Below are 25,335 nucleotides of genomic sequence, written 5' to 3'. Positions count from 1 at the left end.
CCAGAAAAGAAGAAAAAACTTCCTCCCTCTTCCATCACCTTAAAGCTACAGGACATGAAATTGATTTTGAAAGAACCAAACTAATCTCCAAAACTGAACACCACAACAAGAGAATAATTATGAAAGCCATCAAAATAGAAAAACACCCCCACAACATGAATAAATGTGACGACACCTCCCGCCTACCAGACCTCTGGAATCTAGCCCTAATCAACAAACGAGAATGACACAATTTTTGTTATATTCCCTTTACTCTGAATGCATAAAAAAGGACAGACCGTCAGATCTATGGTATCTGTTAAACTCAGTGTTTCAGTATCTATGCTTGAGTCTTGCTCAGATATGGAGTTAGCACTGTATTATTGGTTAATGCCTATTTCCCTCCATTTTGTGGGCATAGAGAAATAAACAAACTGTAGGATCAGTTTGATCCCTATGTAAATTTGCTATCATGGCATTACCCAGACTCAATTATAATAATAGCTGGGGATTTTAACGCACGCATTGGCAAATCTGATGCTTCCCTACAAACATATTTTAAGTGGCCAGTGCCCCCTAAAATTGATGTAGGCCTCATAGCAGCCAGACAATCTAAAGATCAGAAATGTAATAGTGCAGGATTTCGTCTGGCTCAATCTGTATACTTTTCACCCTTTTCTCATCTTTCCAAATGTACAAGAAAAAAGTGCAGCTGCCCCCTGGACCTACTCCATGGCCTATTCTGGGGAACCTCTTTCAGCAAGATGTACTACCTCTAAAAAAATCCTATAAAAAGGTAACTATTGTATTTCTTTGCTTTTTCAGGTGATTATTTGGAAAGTTATATCCACATTTTCCTAGTTTAAGGAGTTTGATTTTCTTTTATAAGAGTCCAATTTTATTAGGGACTCTTGTGCATCTTCAGTAGGAATTTTAATTTAAAGTCACCTAGTTACAGTCTGATAAATACACAATGGAGGTTACAAAGTTCATTAAAATATGTGGTTACAAGCAAAACTTGCTATCATATATTTTGTAGTACCAGATTACTTGCAAAAATGTATTATACAGTCAAAATTGTGATTATCTCATTCCCATCATCTCTCCAGCTAGGAGATACAGTACATGCAATTTATCCAATCAAATTGATGAACCCTGTAGATACTAAGAATTATTAAAGGTTAGATTCAACATGATTTCTCTGTTATGAATTTAAGAAATATTTCAAGCATGCTTTAGAATAATTTCACCAAAAAATGCTTTATCGTTTAATTAACTGGGTTTTCATCTAATTTTACCTTTAGCTTACAGAGAAGTATGGACCTATATTTACTATCTGGATTGGATCAAAACCAATGGTTGCTCTTTGTGGATATGAGGTGGTAAAAGATGCTTTGATAAATCAAGCAGAAGAATTTGGTGGGCGAACTAATACGCCCTTTCACAGACGAGTGTTCCAAAATAAAGGTTGATTCGCTTTTATTTCTTTATTCGTTGTTGCTCTTTTTAATTTTCTATAAGTAATTTTAAATTATTTTAATGCTCTTAATATTATTGATAGTTATGAAAGTTTCACTTGAAATGAAGTTTTGTAAAGAGGTTGATCTGGTCATGTTTTTTGAAGAGGGAGGAACACCTTTTTTTCACCATTTCGCTTCCACTGATCACTTCTGAAATCTGTTCTGGTTGTTCCTTACATTCAAAAAAAAAAAAAAAAGTAATCTCACCTTTAAACTGGTCCTTTGGGAAGGCAGACAAAATGTTCTTCAAAGAGGATACTTTGACAATTTGGACTTTGAATAAACAGGAGAGAAAGAATATTGAAAGAATATGGTTTTGATGTTGGACAAAATCTCTGAGAATATTGTGGACATCCAAGAATAAGAAACAAATAGTTCATTGAGCAAATCAGCTCAGAGTTTCCACTGAATGCATAAATGACCAGACTGAAATTATCATTCTTCAGACATACAGTATGGTTCAAAGGTCTCACTCCCTAGAGGAGGGTATAATGGTGAGAAAAATAAAGGGAAAAGGAGGGCCATCTGCAACGTCAATGAACTCAGTTAAAATGATGACAAATGTACCCTTACAAGTCCTGAAGAATTAGGTTAGGGATAGATTGTGTTGGAGGAAATCTAAAGGTAGCTAAGAGTTGAGAGTAACTTGTTAGCACACAATCATGCAAGCTATAAGCATAAGTAATTGGAAGTACTTATTTTTGTCAATAAAGCCTCTACAGCAAATAATAATAATAAAATAAAATCCACAACTCAAAACGACTCCAATTTTCTTCTGCTTACTGAAAATGGCATCTCAGTATAGAGTTCCATGTCTAGTGTAGGGATTTCTTTCTATCTATAACACACTTATGACAGCAGTCAAGAATGGAAAGATGGCAACTGTGACGTTTGCTTCATTGGTATTTCAAACATCAAGCCTTGTTTACTTTAAATGTGAGGAAGGACATTTCTCTGATGCATAATTTATTGCAGTGTAGTAGCCTCTTTCAGCTATGATTGAAACAAAGATTTGAAAAAGAAAAGTGCCTGAAATATTATATCGAAACATGCTCTTCCACAAAAGCTGAGAATTGACCAACATCATGATCCTTTTGGTGTCTTTTGTTTCAGGAATATCTACAAATGATGAGAAGAAATGGAGGGAGCTGCGACGGTTCACACTGTCCACCTTGCGAGATTTTGGGATGGGGAAGAAAAGAATGTCTGAGAGGGTGCAGGAGGAAGCTCTTTGTCTGGTGGAGGAAATGGCTGCCACAAAAGGTCGTCTAAAGAAACTGAGACCTGTTCTCCCACAGAAGAATCATATCAGGAAGACTATTATCTTTTAAAATATGAAACTGGAAAGGGTTTGTTGTTTTATGTGAAGTTACAGGAAAACTAGATTCTAAACTGAAACTCAAATCATCTGTGCTTAAGTGCACAAAATAAAGAAAAACTTAGATAGGTATATATATGTGTGTATATATAAATGAGGTAAGGAAAATATGGATAAGAATCAACTGCATGAGTGACGGAGATCTGTGAGGTGGCGTGGATTTGAATTAAGGCTATTGTAGGAAATGGCCAGGCTGATCCCAAGGGAGGGATCAAACAAATCATCAGTCATGAGTCCCTTCATGCCCACAAGAGATCTACATCCAGCTAATTTCCTTTGGCCATTATTAGTTCAGATTCTTGTAGAGAGCTTAAGCTTACAATAAATCTTTATACCCATTTCAACTGCCTGGATCGCCTGATTTGCCTGGTGCTTGACAGATATAAATTTATTTTTTTTCCAGGAGATGTAGCATCTTGGAAAATCATGTTCCGTGGACAAGTCTTTTCTGGAAGGAGATTTAAAAAAATAAATAGAAAAAAAATGAGAATGGAATATTATTATTATTATTTTTTTTATTGAATTTTTTTCAAAAATTTTACAAATAAACATCCACCCCCCCTCCCAAACCACCCCACCCTCCCCCCCCGACTTCCCAGAACTGAATATAGGATTATTTAACAAATTTTAAAAAATAACGTATACAATTTATAAGATAATTAATAATAATAATAAAAATCATAATAATAATATGTATAATAATAATATACGTAACATAAACTTTAAAGTAAATAATATATATTAAAAAAAAAGAGGAAGAAAAAAGGGAAAGAGAAAAGAGAGAGAGAAAGAAAAAAGAAAGAGGTAGGCAAAAAATAAAACATATATAGAAAAGTATATAAATAATAATACAGAAGAAGAAAGAAAGAAAGAAAAAAAAAACAATCATTACAAGTTATGAAAAGGCTAAATAATATTTTTCCATATCCAAATTATGTTGTATAAAATTTATCCATTTTTCCCATACCGCAAAAAATTTCTCTTGAGATTGCTCCTTTAAAAAAGCCGAAATCTTTGCCATTTCTGCCAAATACGAAACTTTATAAAACCACTCTTGTAAAATAGGCAAGGATTCCTTCTTCCAATATTGTCCTATTAACAGCCTAGCGGCTGTAATCAAATTTAGCATCAATATAACCTCCCTAGCATCACAATCAGTAACAATACCTAATAAAAATAATTGCGGAGTAAATTTTACCCTCCTTCTAAAAATTCTCTGAATATTCCACCATATCTTAATCCAAAAAGCTTTTATATGCTTACACGTCCACCAGATATGATAATAAGTAGCATCCAAGTGTCCACATCTCCAGCATTTCGGCTGTAAATTAGAGTACATAATGGACATTTTCTTTGGATCAAGGTGCCATCTATAAAACATCTTATAAAAATTCTCTCTTAAATTTTGCGCTTGTGTGAATTTAACATTTCTTGTCCAAATAAGTTCCCAAGTATCCATTGAAATCGATTCACCAATATTCTGTGCCCATTTAATCATACAATCTTTAACTAATTCAGATTCTGAATCCAATTCCACTAAAACCCCATAAACTCTCTTAATATGGGTTGGCCTTTGATCTCTTACTTGTTTTAGGAGAATTTCATCTTCTCTAAGCCAGCCCATTTTACAATCCATCTTCCATCTGTCCACTATTTGTCTATATTGGAACCATGAATAAGTTAGATTTTCATGTATTAGTTCTTCCAAAGATTTTAACTGCCAGTCTTGGCCATCCCATCTAAGTAACTGTGCATAAGAAACCATATCCATATTAACCCCTTTCCTTATACCTTCTATGGCATGCCGAGGTATAGCCCATAATGGTATTTTAAAATCAAATTTATAATACTTCCTCCACACTCTAAGCAAAGAGATTCTTATAATATGAGACTTAAAAACCCAATCCACTTTTTTATTAAATATTAAATAGGCATGCCATCCAAAAAGTAAATCCCAACCTTCCAAATGAAGTATTTCTATATTTGTTAAATTCACCCAATCGCTGATCAATGTTAGTACTACAGCATCATAATACAATTTCATATTTGGTACCTTGAGTCCACCTCTCTCACGAAAATCTTGCATTATTTTAAGTTTCACCCTTGGTTTTTTCCCTGCCCAAACAAATTTATTAATACCTTTTTGCCATTCATCTAAATTACGATCACTCTTTAAAATAGGTAACATTTGAAACAGAAAAATAAACTTTGGCAGGACATTCATTTTAATAACTGCAATTCTACCCATAAGGGATAACTGTAAATTGTTCCAATTTTTTAAATCCTTCTGTATCTCCGTCCACAACTTTTCATAATTATTTTTATACAGTTTTGCATTGGAAGCAGATAATGTAACCCCCAAATATTTTACCTTATCAACAATTTCAAAGTCTGTTAACTTAACTAGAACCTGTTTATCACCATTAGTCATATTTTTAGCTAATATTTTAGTCTTATTATTATTAATTTTAAAACCAGAAACACGTCCATATTGTTGGATCAATTGTAATAATTTTACCACCGAACAAGTAGGTTGAGACAAAGTAACAACCAAGTCATCTGCAAAGGCTCTTAATTTATATTCTTTTTTATTAATTTCTATTCCTTTTATTTCTTGAGACTCCCGAATTTTAATCAACAATATTTCCAATGTTAAAACAAACAATAACGGGGATAACGGGCATCCCTGTCTTGTACCTTTTTCTATTACAAAAGCCTCTGACAAACCCCCATTTACAATAAGTTGAGCAGTCTGTTTTTGATATATATTAGATAGTACTTGTAATATATTTTGTCCAAAATTCATCTCCTTAATTAAACATAACATAAACTGCCAGTTCACTTGGTCAAAGGCTTTTTCAGCATCCAAAAATATCAAGCCTGCAGAGACTTGGTTATTCTTTTCTAAATACTCTAATAAGTTAATAATTTGTCTAACATTATTTTTCATATACCTTCCAGTTATAAAACCCGATTGATCCTTATGTATAATCTGCTGCAAAATCCCCATAAACCTATTAGCTAAAATTTTTGCAAAAATTTTATAATCCACATTTAAAAGAGATATAGGCCTATAATTTTTAGGCAATGTAAGATCTTGATTGTCTTTTGGAATCAGTGATATAAATGCATTACGCCAAGATGGAGGGATCTCTAACCCCTGTAATAAGTTATTAAACAATTCACACAACGGTTGAGTCATCTCTTCTACTAGAGTTTTATAATAAATAGATGTCAACCCATCCGTACCCGGCGCTTTGCCCAATTTCAATTGTTTAATAGCTGTAACAATTTCTTCCTTAGTAATTAAACCATTAATCTCTTTTTCCTGATCTTCTGTTAATTTAGGAAAATTAACTTTACCTAAATAATTGTTTATATCTGTAGTTTGAATATTAGTACTCTTGTATAATTTTTGGTAGTATTCTAAAAAAGATTTCTTAATCAATTCTTTCTGATAAACCAATTTACCATTATAATTTATTTTATCTATATTCCTCTGTTTCTGTTTCTTTCTTAACTGATAAGCCAACCATCTCCCTGGTTTATTAGCATTACAAAATGTATTTTGTTTCATAAATAGTAAATTGGTTGCAACTTGATCAGCCATCAACATGTTAAATTGTGTTTTTAACAGTTTTATAGCTCCTTTCACCTTTTCATCTAAAGGATTTGAAATTAGAAGTTTCTCTTTTAATTTAATCTCCTCTTCTAAATCTTTACATTTCTGAATCTGTTTCTGTCTATGCAAGTTATTCATTTTTATCAAAATACCACGCATAAAAGCTTTACTTGCATCCCACACCATTGACATTGATGTTCCCTTATTCATATTTAAAGCAAAATATTCCTTTAAACATTCCTTTAGTTTGTGGACATTTTTTTCTTGTTTAAATAAATTCTCATTCACCCTCCAGGATCTCCTGTCTTCTTTCTCAGCAAACAGTTCCATCCAAACTGGACTATGATCAGACAATGTCCTAGGAAAAATTTTTACATTCTTCACCCTGTTGTATAAATCTGTTGTAATAAAAAAAAATCAATTCTTGAGAAAGATTGGTGTCTATCTGAGAAGAAGGTAAAGTCCCTTTCTTCTTGGTTACGTTCACGCCAATAGTCTCTCAATTCCCAATCTTCTTTCATTTCAAAGAAGGCTTTAGGTAGCTTAGCCTGTTTAAAAAAAGTAGAAGAGCCTTTTTTGTCCTTTTGTATATCTAAGACACCATTCCAGTCTCCCATTAAAATCACAGATCTATAGTCCAACAAGGTTATTTTCTGATGTAGCAACCTGTAGAATTGCTCCTGTTGCTGGTTTGGTGCATACAGCCCCACAATAAGAATTTTCTTGCCATATAAACCAAGTTCAAGCATAACATATCTTCCATGAGGATCTGATTCTAACAGGATAGCAGATAAATTCTTCTTAACATAGATTACCACACCCCCTTTTTTTCCAGGGGTGGGAGATACAAAATGAGATCCCAAACGAGGATTGTTTAAGTATTTTTGGTCTTTAGATGTAATATGAGTTTCTTGCAAACAGATAATATCATTGTTGTGTTGCTTTAAATAATGGTAGATTTTTTTTCTCTTTTGAGGAATATTTAATCCATTAACATTCCAGGTCAGGAGCTTTGCCATCTCCCTTGGCCTTGAGCCTGGAGAAGATCCCCTCAAATTCTGCTACTGAAGAGTATGTTGCAGAGCTTTTGGGTCTTGCTCCTCCCACCGGCATTGAGACAATTTGCTGAGTAGATTCTTTAATTTCTTTTTCTTTTTTCTGTTGTTCTTTTTCTTTGCGTTTATGTGCTGCACGGGTCATTCTCTGTTCTTTAACCTCTGCTTGGGACATCCATACCACCTGTCCAGCAGTCATCACACCTGTACCTTCAGGTTTCTGTTCCATCTCTTTATCACTCAAGACTTTGTGCATCATGGGCAGAGGTGAGCCTGCACCCAGGACCGTTTTGTAAAAATCCTTAGCTTTAGCAACTGTATTAAGTCTGTAACGTGTCCCCGCATGGCTCAGGACAATACCCATCGGAATCTCCCATCTAAATGGCATCAGTCTTGCTTTAAGTTCATTTGCTAAAAAAGCAAAATCTTTTCTGCTTCTTAAAATTTTAGGTGGAATTTCCTTTAATATAATAATATCTTGGGCAGCAATCTGGAATCTTTTGTTGTAGAAAATTTGCAGAATCTGGTTTCGCAAAGACTTCTTAGCAAAATATATCACCACATCTCTAGGCAGATTCTTCTGTTTTGCAATCCAAGAATTAACTCTATAAATTCTTTCCACTTCCCCACGTAACTCATCTTTATCTATGTTCAAAATAACAGCCAAGTCATTAATCACCATTTCCATCAAGTCTTGGGTTTTATCTTCTTTCAGGCCTCTTATTCTCAAAGCATATTCCATCTGTCTATACTGGAACATAAGAATATCATCTTGTGAAGCTTCCACTTTTTTCTCCATATCTTGGAATTTATAATCCAAAAGTTCTACTGTTTCTTCAATTTCCTCCACTCTAGAGTCCAGCTTCACGACCACTGAGGCCACTCCAGATAAAGCTAAAAGTATATCATCCCTCAAAATAGTATTATTCTGTTCTAAAAGTTCCTTCATCTCTTGCTTCATTTCTTCCTTACTTTCAGATTTATTCTGTTCCAACAATTGCTTCATTTCCTCCCTAAACTGTGACACAGCATTTACCATTATTTCTTTAATGTCTTGTGCTGATGTACCAGATGGGGGAGGTGAAGGTGGAGTAGTTTTAGGTTGCTGCACTGAGGGTATTATTTTAAGTTGTTGTTGCCCAGTAGAAGTAGCAGGAGAAGAGATTACCTTAGGAGCTGTAGTAGCTGGTTGTCGTTTTGAAGCCATTTTAATTTATCTTCCTTTCTTCATAAAAATACCAGTAAAAAATAAAAAATCCAAAAGATTAAAAATAAAATAAAATAGAATAAAATAGAATCAATTTAGAAAACTCCCAGAAGATAAAAAAAAACTTAAAAAAGAAAACAGTATTAAGCAATAATTCAGCCAGTCCGTCTTTCAAAGGAAAAACTTTCAAAACGCCATTTTACTTTCACTCTCACTTTTCCGCCCGCGAGAAAAAAAAGAAAGCTCAAAAAATAAAAAAAAATCAGCACATACTAAATAAACTAAGTAAACTAAAAAAAAATAAAATAAAGCTAAACTATAAATAAAGTCCTTTAAACAGTTCTGTCCGGTTTAAAATTACTCACGGTTACTTTAAATACGGAGATGGTAGCGGCGTTTCGCTTTGTTTCCGAAGAAACAAAGACAGCTGAGAGGCGGAGAAGGCAATGAACTCCGAGGGAGCACTCTTTCTACCCCCCTAAAATAAAAATCCAGGGAAGGTTAAGAGGTTCTACCTCTATTCATGCGATCTCTACCCCTTCCCTTCGCCCGGGAAGAGGATTGCGAGCCGCGGGCCAGCTGATGAACGCTGTGCTCCGCGGATCTAACACCGTCTCAGGAGGATGGCTACAAAGTAGCCGCCATCTCCACCGCCTTAACCACCGGAAGTCCCTAATGGAATATTATTATTATTTAAAAAAAGAGCTGGATAGATTAGAAGGAGACAGTGCTGAGGGAATAGAGTGCTCAGTTAAAACTGGGAAAAGAAGCCAAAAAAACTGTTTAAACAATTTATTTGAACATGATTATATATCAGGCAAATTCAAGAGCCAGAAAAAGAAGTTATGGATGAATGACATCTAAAACTAGAAAGGAAAACATATAGTCATAAATAGTATTTCTCTAAAGATTTGTGCCTCTTTTGAATATAATCATGAATGCACAAATCTCTGGAATCAGAAGGGGAAAGAAATGAAATAATAGGATTATATTTTAAAAAGAAAGAAGAAATTAGAAGGTGGAGGGAGAGACAGTCAGGAGAGTGAAAACTGGAAATAGAAACTTCTAAGGGAAGGGACAGGGAGGGAAAAACCCACCATGAGCAGAAAAGGGCAGAGAAAGTGAGAAAACAATTCTTGACAGAAGACAGCAAGAAGGTTTTGAAAAAAAACCTCTAGAGGGTTATAAGGTTTATGTTTTCATTTAATTACATCTAGGTTCTTCTATTTAATATTATTTATTAAAAAAATACCAATAAAATCTCTGAATAACTTCTTTGACCCAAACACACTTTTTTTGTTGCAGTTCTGTGGTGAGAATTGTGGAAGGGAAGTTCCCCATTCTTTGATCCCTCCCATAAATGTCTGTGGCCTTTGTTGTAGGGCAGCCTTTTGATCCAAGAAGAAATTTGACAAGTGCTGTTTCTAATGTGATCTGTGCAGTCGTCTTTGGCAATCGATTTGATTACAAAGATCAAACCTTCATAGAGAACCAGCAGATTGTGGAGTATCAAATAAGATTTCTGACTAGTTTCCTAGGACAGGTATGTTTTTCCTCTCTGATGCTCTTCCTGCTGTAAACACTCATTTTTACTAGTGGGCCTCTCTGCGTGTTCGAATATCCAAATAAGGGATGTGGAGATTACTGTAGATGTAGAGATAAGATACTGTAGATAAGCAGGAGAAGTCAAATCCAGACGTCCAGCAAGACTGAGCCATCAAAATATAAATTGGTTCTCAGCAAATCTTCTTTTCTGGCTGGGCTTATTTCTCACAGGATCATTTGATTCTCTCGTAACTGCTGTGGGCCCTGACCTGCTTATTTCTAGGACTTGCCCATTTCTTAATTAGTCAGGGAGAGCCAAACATGGAATTTCACTGGAGGGGCTGATTCCTCCTAATTGTAATGTTTCACTTAATTTTTTCATCCCTTGACTGAAAAGTTAACTTTAATTCTCAAACTTATTTCCATGTTGTTCTAAGAAATGACAATAGCATTATCCCCTGAGCTATTAGGTTTGTGGTATAAGAGGAATATCAATATTGTGATCAAACTGAAAGGTATATTATTATAATAGTTTTTAAAAGTACAATGCTACATATTTAACTATATATAATTTGATAATCATCATATCAAATTATGTACAGGCGCCTCTCTTCTTCTCATGGTGTTTTTAGACATTTCCCCTATTCTTATGTCCCTCTTTCCTCCCTGCTTCAAGAACTGTCATCATTTTCATCATTATCCCTTTATGGGATAGCTGGGGTGAGGCTTGACAGAATATATCCTGCAGGGAACTCAGCCTAGGTGAGGAAAGATCTGGGGAAAAGGCTTGTCAAAGAGATTCCTTTTTAACCAACTTATTATAAATAAAAATTCCTACCATGCAGTCGTTCCTAAGACACTGTATTTGCTCAACACTAAAATTAAAGATAGCTTACTGAAATTCTTGTGGAACCTGTCTTCTTGGTCTTGGCACCTAGCTGAGGTTTGATAATTAACAATATCAGACTAAAAGCTAATCTCTGAATATTTGGGGCTTTAAGCCTTCACCATTATGGTCTAAAAACATATACTGTTTAACATCAACTCTGCAACAGGTGTACAATACTTTTCCAAAAACAATGGAATACTTTTTGGGACGACATATCGAGTCTGAGACAGAAAAAGTCTATGATTATATCCGTGAGAAAGTGGAATTGCACAAGAAGACATTGGATCCCCAGAACCCGCGTGACTATATTGATTGCTTCCTTCATAGAATGGAGAAAGTAGGCATAGATACCATCTCTGCATAACTGTCTAAATATCTCCAATATGTATCTAAGATGAAAGAATATGAAAATATTTATCCCCCTTTTTATTACTTTAATTTGCCATTTATTAACATGTACTCCTATGCCCAACATAATTAAAAATGAGTAAGTATAGACATTTGCTTTACATGCTAATTTACACCTCTTCTACACTCTTAATAGGTGATATAAAGATAATAATTCATCTTGCAGGTGCAATTTCTATTAGAATTAGTCTCTCAGATATAACATTCAAGCTTCTATGCTCAGATCTAATCTAGTTTTCCCACCATACAGCTTAAGAGTTGCTTTTGTCCAGCTCTAAATAACAACCTATAATTCTCGTAATTTCTTGTGGTAAATATTTGATAGATAGGTCAGACAGGCAAATTGTTTCCTCTCTGCATCAAATGGTGATTGCATAAATGCTTTACAATTGAAAAATTCTCCTATATATTCTAAAGTTAGTCAGTTAAGTTTCCTGTAATGGAAAGAAACACTATGAAGAGTGTTATGTCCCGAGCCTTGCAAACGGCTCGGGCGTTTGCAGGCAGTCCCGGGCAGGTGCAAAGCTGCCCGGGACCAGACAGGCTGTCGCCAGCGCCGTGCGCATGCGCGGGTGCTGGCGCGGGAAAAGTAACCCATTTACCCGGGAGTTGCCTATATAAGAGGCTGCGAGGCGTTTGGGCGAGGCTGAAGCCATCTTCCTGTAAGCTGAACGCTGAATAAAAGAAACTGAGAACTCCAGCTGCTTCTCGTGTCTGTTTTCCCGCCACGGACTCAACACTGGCGACGAAGGTGGGATGCCTTGCACTACCTGGAAAGGAAGAAGTGTAAGCTTACCCAAGGAGTCCTGAGCGGCGAAAGAGGAACGGCGTCGACTCGGCAGCTGCCCGCCAATCCGGTGCGCATTCGGGGGTAGGCTGGCTGATAGACCCGTCTCCTGAAGATCCGAAGATGGCGAAAATCGGAAGGCTTTCGGAATTTGACGTCTCACATCCAGAGCGGTGGGAGTCCTACGTATCCAGAATGGAGAACTACTTCAAGGCAAACCAAGTGAGGGAAGATAGCTTGAAGGCGGCCACCCTGCTTTGCGTTTGCGGCCAAGACGCCTTCGAAATCGCAGAAAACCTTGCAGCACCTGTCCCAGTAGAGTCTGTAAGCTACGCAGACCTGAAGAAGCTGCTGAAAGAGCACTTCCACCCCAAGGTGTCTGTTATCTCATGGCACCACACCTTCGAACAAAGGGATCAACGGCCCGGTGAGTCAGCCAAGGAATACATCGCCGCGTTACGGAAGGCCGCCAAGCCCTGCGAGTTCAAGGACCTCGAGGAACGACTGAGGGACCGATTCGTGTGCGGGTTAAGGCATCGCGAGCTACAACAGAGACTTTTCGCAAAGGAAGAATTATCCTTCCAAGACGCCTTAAGGGAAGTCACCGCAGAAGAAGCAGCAGGCGGCGCCATCAAAAACATGCGGCCGATCAGAAACAGTGCAGAGGGTGCGTCCGTGCACCAGGAAGACGTCCGACGAAACTCCGAGGAGGATCCGGACGAGGAAGTCGACCGTCTACACCCCGCGAAGGAAGAGAACCAGAAGGGAAGCTCTTCGGCTCCGCTCAAGTGCATCGGCTGTGGAGGTCGCCACAGGAGAACCGACTGCAAGTTCCGCTCCGCTACCTGCCGGGCATGCGGTAAACAAGGGCACATTGCAGCTGTGTGCCTGGGCCGACGAAAGGCACAACCCCAAGAAGAACGCCTGAAGGGTACCAGATTCCCCAGCCAGAATAGGGTAGGTTTTTGCGCTTCGCGAAGAAGCATCTGTAGAACAGGCACACACAAGCCCATGAAGAAAAAGCTGTCACTCAACGTGAAGCTACAAGGGGTTCCATTATCTATGGAACTAGACACAGGGTCTGCCCTGTCCATCATTTCATTGCATACATTTAGGAAGATTTGTTCCAGAAGTGGGTCTAAGGCCAAGTTAAGGCCTTCTGATATTGTATTAACAGATTTTCAGAACTCAAGAGTGTGTGTTAAGGGGGAGGCCACCCTTAACGTGCAATACAAGAGTTTTGAAGGTCCACTAGACTTATTAGTAGTAGGGGGTGAACGAACGAGTCTCATAGGACTCGATTGGTTTGAGGCCCTGGGGATACACGTCACAGGACTCAATAGCTTACAAACACTCGACCTACAGGAAGTCTGCAAAGAATTTGCAGATGTTTTCAGCCCCCAGCTGGGCACATTCAAAGGACCACCTGTGTCCTTAAAGCTAGACCCCACTGTCACTCCCATTAGGATTAAAGCAAGAAGGGTCCCTTTTGCTTTAAAAAGTAAGATTGACACTGAACTAGACAAACTAATCCAACAGGGAATCCTAGAACCTGTTGATTCCAGCCCGTGGGAGACCCCCATTGTCACGCCTCTAAAGGCAAATGGGGACATTCGCATTTGTGCTGATTACAAATGCACACTCAATAAGGCATTGCAGCAACATGCCTATCCTGTTCCTGTGGTCAGTCACATCCTGGCCTCTCTCAAGGGGGGGGCGTGTTTTTGCAAAGCTTGACCTAGCTCAAACATATCAACAGCTGCCTGTTGATGATGATGCTGCCATAGCTCAGACCATTGTGACCCACAGGGGAGCCTTTAAAGTAAAAAGGCTACAGTTTGGAGTGAATGTCGCTCCTGGGATTTTCCAAAGCGTAATGGAAAACACACTACGAGGTATACCAGGGGTCTGCCCCTACTTTGACGATGTCTTGATTGCAGGAGACTCCACACACATTCTAGCTGAAAGGCTTAGGGCTGTCCTGTTAAGATTCAGGAAATCAGGCCTCAAGCTCAGAAAAGACAAATGCAGATTGGGGTGCCTTCTACTGAATTTCTGGGATTCAAAATTGATGCTGCTGGGATTCATCCTGCTGAATCCAAACTGACTGCTATTTTAGATGCACCCAGACCAAAGTCTAAGGCCGAACTTCAGGCCTTCCTAGGCCTCCTGAATTTCTACAATTCTTTTCTTCCACATAAAGCTAGTGTAGCTGAGCCTCTTCACAGGCTACTAGACAAACAGGCTGTGTGGCTGTGGTCACAAGCGCATGAGGCTTGCTTTAAAGAAGTCAAGGCCTTGCTCACTTCTAACAGTGTTCTTGCACATTTCAACGAGTCTCTCCCTGTGTGCATCGCTTGTGATGCGTCCCCCTACGGGGTTGGAGCTGTCCTGAGTCACCTCAGGTCTGATGGAACTCAGGTTCCTATTGCATACTACTCCAGAACACTGTCTTCTGCCGAGCGCAACTACGCTCAGATAGACAGGGAGGCTCTGGCTGTTGTTGCTGGAATTAAAAAATTCCACGATTTTCTATATGGCAGGCATTTCACGGTCTTCACTGACCATAAGCCTCTGCTGGGACTGTTTACCACACGTAAGCAGACTCCCCACATCATTTCCCCTAGAATGCTTAGGTGGTCTATTTTCTTGTCTGCATATGATTTTTCATTACTCCACAAGCCTGGGAAAGAAATGGGCCATGCTGATGGCCTCAGTAGATTGCCTCTGCCAGTAGTATAAGCTGACCCCGCGCCAGCTGTCAACATTCTATCAATCCAAGCCTTGCCCGAGCTCCCTCTTAGTGCCAGGGATGTTACCGCTGAAACAGGTACAGATCACACACTTTCACGTGTCCGCTCCTGGGTCCTGTCCGGGTGGCCTGAGCACTGCCCTAGTCCTGAGTTTCAGAGTTTCTGGTCCAAAAGGAACGAACTGTCCCTTTCTCAGGGTTGTCTGCTTTGGGGAAACAGAGTTGTCATTCCCACCTCAATGAGGACTAGGGTCTTAGAATCCCTCCACGAGGGTCATCCTGGCATTGTTCGTATGAAGGCTCTTGCACGAAGCCACTTGTGGTGGCCTTGTGGTGGCCTGCTTTAGATAAAGATATTGAGGCTACGGTACACGCATGCCACCTGTGCCAACGATCTCGCCCAGAGATGCCCCAAGCTCCTGTGCATAGATGGGAGGAAACACAGTCCCCATGGTCTAGGGTGCACAGTGACTACGCTGGGCCCTTTCAGGGCCAGTTCTTCTTGGTCCTTGTTGACAGCCATTCAACATGGCTTGAGGTTGTGCCTGTCTCATCCACCACCACTGCAAAGACTATTCAGGTACTGAGGGGGATTTTTGCTGCACACGGGCTGCCAGATGTCATTGTGTCCGACAACGGCCCTCAATTCACCTCCTCCGAATTCCAAGCTTTCTTACAGGCAAACCTGATTCGTCATGCCACGTCTGCGCCATTTCACCCGTCCACCAACGGTAGGGCTGAACGCATGGTGCGCATCGCAAAGGACGCCTTGAAGAGACTCACCTACGGGGACTGGCATCACAGGTTGGCTGACTTTCTCCTTTCTTATCGCACCACACCGTCCACTTCTACAGGGAGAAGTCCAGCTGAACTTCGTTGGGGGCGCCAACTTCCTACTAGACTTGACCGGGTGCATCCGGACAGACTGCCTTCATCTACCTCACATCCTAGGGCACCTAGACAACTACTTGTGGGTGCCCCGGTTTGGGCTCGCAATTACGGGCCTGGTCATACATGGGTCCCCGCTTCTGTGTCCAGGATCACAGGTCCTCTCTCCTACGAGGTTGCCCTGGGCAACGGTCGTGTCCTGCGTCGGCACATCGACCAACTTCGCTCTAGGCGAGACTTTTCTGCTGAGACTCCTGGGTCTTTTCCAGGGGGGGAGGGGGACCCTTTGGAGCAAAGGGAAGGGCAAGAGCTACGGCCCATCTCCACTGAGGGAGCCACAAACGGCTCGTCCCAAGGTTCTGCAAGTGCTCCGAAAAGAAAGTCATGGAGCTTACCCACACAACAGGCACTCACGCCTACTCCAGCCAGGGAGTCACCCCGGGGGCATACTCACTTTCCACACACATCACACAGCACTCCAGCAACGTAGGATACCCGGGGGCATCCCAACAAATCATTCCCCGCAAGAGAGCTGGCACACAATTCCCAAGGTTGGCCTGGACCTTACCCCAAATCCTCAGGGGTTCAACATACACGAGCTATCGAGGAACCAATTCCCGACTACAACAACCCTAGCACACTCATGGAACACCTGAGTTTTGGGAAAGTACAGAAACCCCCACGAGCCCGAGCACAGAATGGGGTTCAGGGATGGGACAGCCTCCTGACAGGTCTTGGACTGACCTAGGAGGTTCTACAGAGACACCCAGCAGTGGCTATCACTTCAAGGGGCCTGAGGGTCTACAGCTAGGTAGGACAACCAGGTCACAAAGCAACAGAAGCCCTGGCCTGACGAGCCCGGTGGGCAAGCAAGCAGGCCAGGCATCGGGCACAGTCCTTGGAAGACACCAGGGCACAGTAGAGAGAACAGGCTCATGCCTCCCTCCAGTCAGGGAACTTATGCCAGTAACCCAGAGCTAAGAAGGTCACAGAGAGCAAAGAAATCTCCTAAGTATCTAGAAGATTACATAACATTGCTGGCAAGGCAAAAGCCAGTAATCAGTGGGAGCACTGGGGAGCAAAATGTCATATAAAATAAATGTTGTATGGTGGTAGTAGTTTTAGCCCGGGGGAAAGGGGTGTTATGTCCCGAGCCTTGGCAAACGGCTCGGGCGTTTGCAGGCAGTCCCGGGCAGGTGCAAAGCTGCCCGGGACCAGACAGGCTGTCGCCAGCGCCGTGCGCATGCGCGGGTGCTGGCGCGGGAAAAGTAACCCATTTACCCGGTAGTTGCCTATATAAGAGGCTGCGAGGCGTTTGGGCGAGGCTGAAGCCATCTTCCTGTAAGCTGAACGCTGAATAAATGAAACTGAGAACTCCAGCTGCTTCTCGTGTCTGTTTTCCCGCCACGGACTCAACAAAGAGTTTCATAAATTACTTTAAATCAACCCCATTTTCATCCTTCTGTTTCCCTTTCTATTTTCTTTTCAGGAGCAGAACTCATCTGAGGGAATCTACACTCTTGATGATCTTGTGATTACTGTGCTTACTCTCTTTACTGCTGGGACAATAACCACAAGCCAAACTTTGCTACGCAGCCTCCTAACAATGGCTAAATTGCCACATATTCAAGGTACAGAAATAACCACAAATATATAAAGGTGTCAACTCTTTAGGGCAGGGCTCTTCAAACATGGCCCTTTTGTGACTTGTGGACTTCAACTCCCAGAATTCCTCAGCCAGGCACTCTAGCTGAACAATTCTGGGAGCTGAAGTCCACATATCATAAAAGGGCCAGGTTTGAAGACTCCTGCTTTAGGGCTTCCACTAATAATCCTGGAAAAAATAAAGTAAGGATGCTGTTGAATAAAGTAAACTCATTGCAGCTGCATTTCTGCAGTTTTCCTGGCAGGTTTTGGGAAGTGTTTGCCAAGATCTTCTTACAGAATGTTTTGCTGTGTTTTGTTTATTTCCAGTTTAACTAACATGCCCTTGGAACAACTAGGCTTCCATGAAATCTTGAGATTACACAAAGACAGTTCTAGTAAAATAATATCCACTCGATCAAGGGTCCCCAATCCTGAGTCCTTGGACCAGAATTGTTGGGAATCAGGCCATGCAAGCAGGAGGCGAGTGCTTGAGGCTTCATTTGAGCATGCATGGGAGTTAAGTTGCACATGCAAAACCAAACCCTCCCTCCTGCCGCCACTACTGCTGTCGGACCATGGAGCCAGAGAGGTTGGGGACCACTGCATTAGATCATGAAGAGGCAAGATGTGATTGAACGCTTTAACAACAGCAGTCTTTTCCTTCATACAGCCTTAAGGCAGATCAATTAATTAATTGAGTACTTGCTTTAAGGAGTCCTAGTATGAATGATTAATTTAATATGGTATAGCTTTTCTTAAGAATCATTTTTGTATCAGTATAAACCCACATCCTTTTAACTCAAGATATCATCCTTAACATTTGAACCATACTGCTATAAGCAGTGACAATATTATAAATCTTAATCTATAAAACCCCCGCAAAATTGATTGGCAGCTGTATCCTGAAGCATTCTTTCTTTGGAAATGAACCTTGAGGTTTTTGAGGGAATAAATTGTTTGTACTCTGCTGGCACATAATATTCATTCTCATCATCATTTTTACCATTCTCTATCCATTGCGTGATGAAGTTCAAGTTCAAGTTTATTACAGTCAAGGACCCATACAGTCCTGCCAATTGGGCCCACAAAACTTGCTGATGCTGTCGATCCATCTTGTTTTAGGTCTCTTTCGTGGACACTTTTTATCGAGTGGGATTCATTCTATGACTGCCTTGGTCCTCCTGCCATCAGTTCTTCTTGCTATGTGACTGGCCTATTTCCATTTCAGTTCTTTTACTCTTCTTGATGATATCATATACTTTCGTTTGTACTCTAATCCACATGCAGGTCTTTCTATCTTGTCTTGTAATGCCGAGCATGTATCTTTCTATGGCTCTTTATGCCACTTGTGGCTTTTGTATCAATTGTGAGGTTAGTGTTCATGGTTCACTGGCATATGTTAGAGCAGATAGTATACACTGATCAAAAACTTTTCTCTTCAGGCATAGGGGGAAGTTGTTCTTAAAAATTATACTTAGCTTGCTGAATGCCTACCAACCACATTTAACATGTCGATCAATTTCCTTTATTGTATCACCTTCCATTGACATCCATTGGCCAAGGTATATGCAGTGGTCTACTATATCTAATTCTTCTTCACATATACTTCTTTTCTTTCTTTGATGAATTTATTAAACATAACCTGGCTCTTTTTCAGGTTTATTTTTAAGCCAAATGGTTCTCCTGCTTTGTGCAGCTCTCATATGTCTATTTGTAGCTCTTCTGGATCTTGGGAGAAGAGAACAATATCATTTGCAAATCTTAAGTGATTTAAGTAAGCACCAGTGATTTTTATTTCATTTTTTGCCCAGTCTAGTTTGCAAAATACTTCTTAAAGGCAGACTGAGAAAAGAATAGGGATATTGTATTGTCTTGTCGTACACCTTGTTCTATGTTGATTTCCACTTTAAGATCATTAAGGCAAATTGTTACCATTGTTTTTCATATATTGATTGTAGTATATTTATTGTTGCCTTGGTTGAGCAATGCCCTAATTATTGCTTGCTGGAATTCTGAGTTGTAGTCAATGAAATTGTAGTCAATGAAAGCCATGCAAAGAGGCATGGTGTATTTGTTGTACCTTTCAATGACTTGATGAACAACCTGGATGTGATCTATTGTGCTGTAACCACTTCTGAACCCTGCATGCTCCTTTGGCTGTGCATCATTTAATGTTCTTAATATTCTTTTTGCTATTATCTTGGTGAAAACCTTGTCAATGTGTGAAAGGAGGCTTATTGGGCAATAGTTCTTTAAATCATATTGGCCCTTTTCCTGTGTATAAGAAGCACTTCAGCATTTTTCCATTCATCGGTTATTTTTTCTTTTCTGAGGCAACTCAAGGCCAGATGAATTGCAGCCCAGAGTTCTCAAGGACCTGGCAGATGTGATATCGGAACCACTGAACTATATTTTTCAAAGATCCTGGAACACAGGGGAACTACCAGAGGACTGGAAAAGAGCTGATGTAGTTCCCATCTTCAAAAAAGGAAAAAAAATGGACCCAGGACATTACAGACCTATCAGCCTGACCTCAATACCTGGAAGATCCTGGAAAAGATAATCAACAACGAATCAACGAAAACACCTAGAGGCAAACAAAAAAAAGTCCATTACTGAAAGCCAACATGGGTTTGTCAAAACTAGATCATGCCAGACAAATCCTATTGCATTCTTTGACCAAGTGAACCAAAATTAGTGATCGAGAATAGTTGTGGACATAATTTACTTGGACTTCAGTAAGGCATTTGATAAAGTAGATCACAACCTACTACTTGATAAGATAGAAAAATGTGGGGTAGACAGAATCACCACCAGATGGATCCGTAGCTGGCTGACCGGCCGTATTCAGCGAGTGGTCCTCAATGGAACTGCCTCTATATGGAGGGAAGTGTGTAGTGGGATGCCCCAGGGCTCTGCTCTGGGCCCAGTGCTCTTCAACATCTTCATCAATGATTTGGATGAAGGGATAGATGGGGAACTCATCACACCAAGGTGGCAGGAATAGCCAACACTCCAGAAGACAGGCTTAATATAAAGAAGGATCTGGACAGACTTGAACACTGGGCACTAACTAACAAAATGAAATTCAATGGTGAAAAAAGCAAGGTTCTACATTTAGGCAAGAAAAACCAAATGCACAAGTACAGCATAGGTGGCACCATGCTCAATAGTAGTAACTGTGAGTGGGACCTCAGAGTCCTAGTAGACAATCACCTAAATATGTGCTGCAGCTGCCAAAAAGGCCAACACAGTGCTAGGCTGCATTAACAGAGGGATAGAATCAAGATCATGTGAAGTATTAATACCACTCTTTAATGCCTTGGTAAGGCCACACTTGGAATACTGCATCCAGTTTTGGTCACCACGATGTTAAAAAGGTGTTGAGACTCTAGAAAGAGTACAGAGAAGAGCAACAAAGACAATTAGGAGACTGGAGGCTAAAACATATAAGGAACGGTTGCTAGAATTGAGTATGTCTAGTTTAACGAAGAGAAGGACAAGGGGGGACATGATAGCAGTATTCCAATATCTCAGGGGCTGCCATAAAGAAGAGGGAATTAAGCTATTTTCCAAAGCACCTGAAGGCAGGACAAGAAGAAACGGGTGGAAACTAATCAAGGAGAGAAGCAACCTAGAACTAAGGAGAAACTTCCTGACAGTGAGAACAATTAATCAGTGGAACAGCCTGCCTCCAGAAGCATTAAATGCTCCAACACTGGAAGTTTTTAAGAAGAGACTGGACAGCCATTTGTCCGAAATGGTGTAGGGTTTCCTGCCTGAGCAGGGGGTTGGACTAGATGACCTCCAAGGTCCCTTCCAACTTTACTACTATTACTATTACTAACTCAAGTACAGCTTTGCTAGTATCTTGTGTAAACTGTGATCACCAGCTTTCATAATTTCAACCGTAACATAGTCTTCTTGCTCTAGAAAAATTGAAATGGTCTCCACTGAGAAATGACTTTGAGGAAGAGCCATTTTTCTCTGAACGTGCTTTGGAAAACCATGTTTCTATTCAAGTGGTAGCTGACTGAGGGTGCTCAGTACAATACAGTAAAAGATTGTTAATTTCATCTAAATATATTGTTCTCACAGCTAAGGTGCAACAAGAGATTGATGAGGTAGTGGGTACAAATCGCACTCCAAGCATGGAAGACCGGTTGAAGATGCCTTTCACAAATGCTGTGGTCCATGAGGTTCAACGTTATGGGCCTGAGAGCCTTGAAAACTTTCCACAGGCAACAACTTGTGATGTAAAGTTCCATGGTTACAACATTCCCAAAGTGTGGCAATAATAATTACTGATAAAGATATTCTGCAGAGGAAAAAAAATAGATGATTGTTATCAGGGCTTTTTTGGTCATAGAACACACTAGAATGGATTTCCAGCACCCTTTTTCAACGGATTTGTGCATGGTAACATTAATATTATTAACTTAACTTGAACAAAATCCTAGTCTTTTAGATACACTAAAAACTGAAGGGTTTTTTTCAACTACAAAGGTAAACCTTGTAGGGTAGGCAAGGCAGGTTGTATGACCTGTGTGAGTTCCACCACCTTTTTGTTTTTTACAAAAAAGCACTCACTGTTATATAGTCAAAGATCCTTCATATTCAAGGCAGTTTGAATAAGTATGAATTAATATGTATTATTTATGGCATTGTGAATTGCCTAGAGTCATTTTGGATATGGGAAGTATACAAATTTAATAAATTAATTAATAAAACCAAATCTCTCTCCCTTCATTCCATTTCAGAATGTTTGCAGATTGCTCCCTGTTGGCCTGTTTTATTTGACACAAGTGAGGCTCTTTATTCTCTGGACGAGGTAGCACCAATTAATGTCATCTGTTTCTTTACCTCCTTCTTCTAGTACATGGCTGTTGTGCCAGTCCTCTCCTCAGTACACCGTGATCTTCTCCATTGGGAGACTCCAGAGAAGTTCAACCCAGATCATTTTTTGAATGAAAAGGGCCAGTTCAGGAAAAGAGATGCTTTCATGCCATTCTCAGCAGGTATAGTCCTCTGGGACAGATAGTATTACCAATTCATATGCTTGCCTGATCCATGTTATTCTTTAATCAGCTTTGAATAAGCTTTGTTTTCTTGTTTGCAATTTCAGGGAAGATGGCCTGTCCAGGAGAGGCTATGGCTAAGATGGAGCTCTTCCTGTTCTTCAGCACTTTGCTGCAGAACTTCACCTTCTCTCTGGATGGGGACACCAAAGACATGGATATAATGTCTCTCTTTATGATCTTCCAAAATAAGAATCAATCCCTCCTTATACGAGCTGTTAATCGTTCAGTGGACACTTGTGTTCAATAATTAAGACAAGGAAAGGAGTCAAGATCATGATAAGTGACAACTCCTTTCTTTCTTTTCTTTTCTTTTCTTTCTTTCTTTCTTTCTTTCTTTCTTTCTTTCTTTCTTTCTTTCTTTCTTTCTTTTCTTTCTTTTCTCTCTCTCTCTCTCTCTCTCTCTTTCTCTTCTTTTATTTTTTTTTCTTTCTTTTCCCCTCCCCTCCATTTTCATCTTCCCCCTCCGCTTCCTTCCTGGCACATATTGTATCCTATAAATTGCTCCTTTTAAGGCCTATAAATTAGATTGGGTGACTTATATCAATAAATAAATAATGCCTGTGAGACCCTGGACTCCAGCTATTGCTGCTGATTGCCAAGTAAGTCTGCAATATATCTTTCTTCATCCAAAATTTGATTGTGGGTATGGCAACAGACCTGTCTGGCCTTACTATGTTCTGAATGGCTCTAGAGTGGGCCGTCATCTTGGAATTTAGCTCAATCTTTAGGGGAGGGGAAAAAACGCTGGCCATTATCATCTGCAAATTGTTGAGGGTTTGGAGACCTGTGGTGCAAACTGGATGTGAGGCTCTTGTTTAAATTTGGGCTGTAAGGAACAATTGTGATTGCTGTTTGTGTATTATCTGTTGACCAGCATCATACCTGCTTGAGCAACTGAATATGTTGTTGTGATGACAATAGAGACCTGAGGCTGTTGGTTCTTGGAGATTTCAACTTCACTTCTAGTAGTCTTGAGTATAAGGTAGTCCAGGAGTTTATGGCAACCATGGACTTGTCCCAAATCACTACACCCAATGCATATCAGGGACCACACATTAGTTTTTGTTTTGTGGCAGTAGCAACATACCTAGTTTTGGAGAACATCATTATTAGTTCATTGCCATGATGAAATCATTCTCTGGATGCTTTCTGGTTTGCTGGTGTCACCTGACTTCATGGGGAGGCAAGGCTGTTAGATCAACCAACCCAAGATTCCTGATGGATCTTGTTGGTTCAGAGGAGGTTGGGTTTTTCATTTAGGAATTGGTGGGCCATCTGGCTGAGACCTTAGTTGCAGCTTGGAATGCACAATTGCTATGCCCCTTCTATGGTGTGACTGCATTCATATACACTACTTATCAAATATATGCATAAGAAAACAAAAGTCAAACACAACATTAAATTACCCCAATAATAATAATAATGATAATGATAATAATAATAACAATAATAATAGGAAGAAGAAGAAGAAGAAGAAGAAGAAGAAGAAGAAGAAGAAGAAGAAGAAGAAGAAGAAGAAGAAGAAGAAGAAGAAGAAGAAGAACAACAACAACAATAATAATAATAATAATAATAAAAGATTTAGGTTCCATAAAATTCTGTCTTGACAAAAGCTCCTCCCCAAGTTGGCCACTTTGACTGAATTGAAGCAGTATGAGTTGCGAGGTGCCACCACAATAGAGTACCAGAGTTTAGCAGAACAGCCTGAGGGCAGGTTCTGCTGCCCATGACACCAGGCAGGTAGATCTGTCCTGCAGTTGTAGCCAATCATCTTCAGCGAAAGTCATGGCAGGTACTACTCCAGAGCCTTTGCTCCCTTCAAAAAATGTTTAATTATTTTATTTTATGTTTGGGGCCAGACAGGATCCATAATAGTTGTCAACTTTATAACAAATTTTCAATTTTTAAATTAATAATTAGAATTTAAAGAAGTCCTAACTTATTTACATCTGGAGAAGAAGGAAACAAAGGAGGTGGGAAAGAGAGGGAATATTTAAACGCTTCATCTTCTTTTTCTTCTTTTTTTTTTGTATATTGCTTTTCTTTTCTTTTTCTTTTTTATTTCACTATCAAGTTAAAAAAGAAACAATTTTAAAATCTTTATAAAATATAAAATTGATTGCAATTATCAATTGGAGCACAATAGGAGGGAAATTGAAATTATGCAGTTTCTTAATTTTTAGTTGGGAAGTTTTCTCGTATTTATAATGTGTTCTTCACCAAAGTCAACAGATCACCCAACTTTTGTCTCCTAGGCCAGAAGGAGTTTCAGTCTGTGCATCATAGTTTCAGCCTGTGCTTCCCAACTGACAGTTATCACTGGGATTAAATGGCTACTGTTCCTGCTGAAACAAGGCCATAATTTTTCTTTCCTAGATTAAGGACATTAATTTAGGTTTCTTAATTGATTAAGAAAAAGCATCATCATCCCCATCCCCAACATTCACATGCCTCCTCAGATTAAAAGATTTTTTCAGGTTTTTTTATTATAATGATTTTTTAAATATATAATATATTTAAATATATTATAAATTATAAATATAATTGCAATTAACAATTAAGAATTCAGATTAGTGC

The 25,335-nt window shown here is 39.6% G+C and overlaps 2 protein-coding genes across 3 annotated transcripts in view; one reads left to right on the top strand and one right to left on the bottom strand.

The window, feature by feature from the left end:
- The window catches only part of LOC120298504 (cytochrome P450 2C5-like), an 82,627-nt gene that overhangs the window by 6,002 nt on the left and 51,290 nt on the right, over positions 1-25,335 (bottom strand). The window contains exon 12 of the mRNA XM_039322298.1: positions 3,213-3,325. Coding sequence (XP_039178232.1) covers positions 3,213-3,325 — 113 coding nt within the window. The remainder of the gene's footprint in view (positions 1-3,212; positions 3,326-25,335) is intronic.
- Positions 350-23,350, top strand: LOC120298506 (cytochrome P450 2C5-like). 2 transcript variants are annotated; one of them, XR_005554098.1, is made up of 8 exons: positions 350-775; positions 1,284-1,446; positions 2,613-2,762; positions 10,144-10,304; positions 11,362-11,532; positions 17,520-17,661; positions 22,554-22,695; positions 22,803-23,350. XR_005554098.1 is itself a non-coding variant. In XM_039322302.1 (7 exons), the coding sequence occupies exons 1-7, from the start codon at positions 671-673 to the stop codon at positions 21,973-21,975; spliced, it is 1,092 nt and encodes a 363-aa protein (XP_039178236.1). In that variant the 5' UTR covers positions 350-670; the 3' UTR covers positions 21,976-22,543. The 2 variants fall into 2 exon arrangements, 1 of the variants encoding a protein (XP_039178236.1); XM_039322302.1 differs by lacking the exons at positions 22,554-22,695; positions 22,803-23,350 and adding an exon at positions 21,776-22,543.

This window comes from Crotalus tigris, unplaced genomic scaffold, assembly GCF_016545835.1.
Source record: "Crotalus tigris isolate CLP2741 ecotype Arizona unplaced genomic scaffold, ASM1654583v1 scf7180000023924.132734, whole genome shotgun sequence".
NCBI classification, from domain to species: Eukaryota; Metazoa; Chordata; class Lepidosauria; order Squamata; family Viperidae; genus Crotalus; species Crotalus tigris.
This window is presented reverse-complemented; position numbering and strand designations above follow the sequence as displayed.

What these genes read in the sequence shown, in the direction of transcription:
- LOC120298506 (XM_039322302.1), top strand. Translation starts at nt 671, where the DNA reads ATGTACAAGAAAAAAGTGCAGCTGCCCCCTGGACCTACTCCATGGCCT. An exon ending in TGACTAGTTTCCTAGGACAG is followed by an intron (nt 10,305 to 11,361) that starts GTATGTTTTTCC and finishes ACTCTGCAACAG; the next exon opens with GTGTACAATACTTTTCCAAA. An exon ending in TAAATTGCCACATATTCAAG is followed by an intron (nt 17,662 to 21,775) that starts GTACAGAAATAA and finishes TTGTTCTCACAG; the next exon opens with CTAAGGTGCAACAAGAGATT.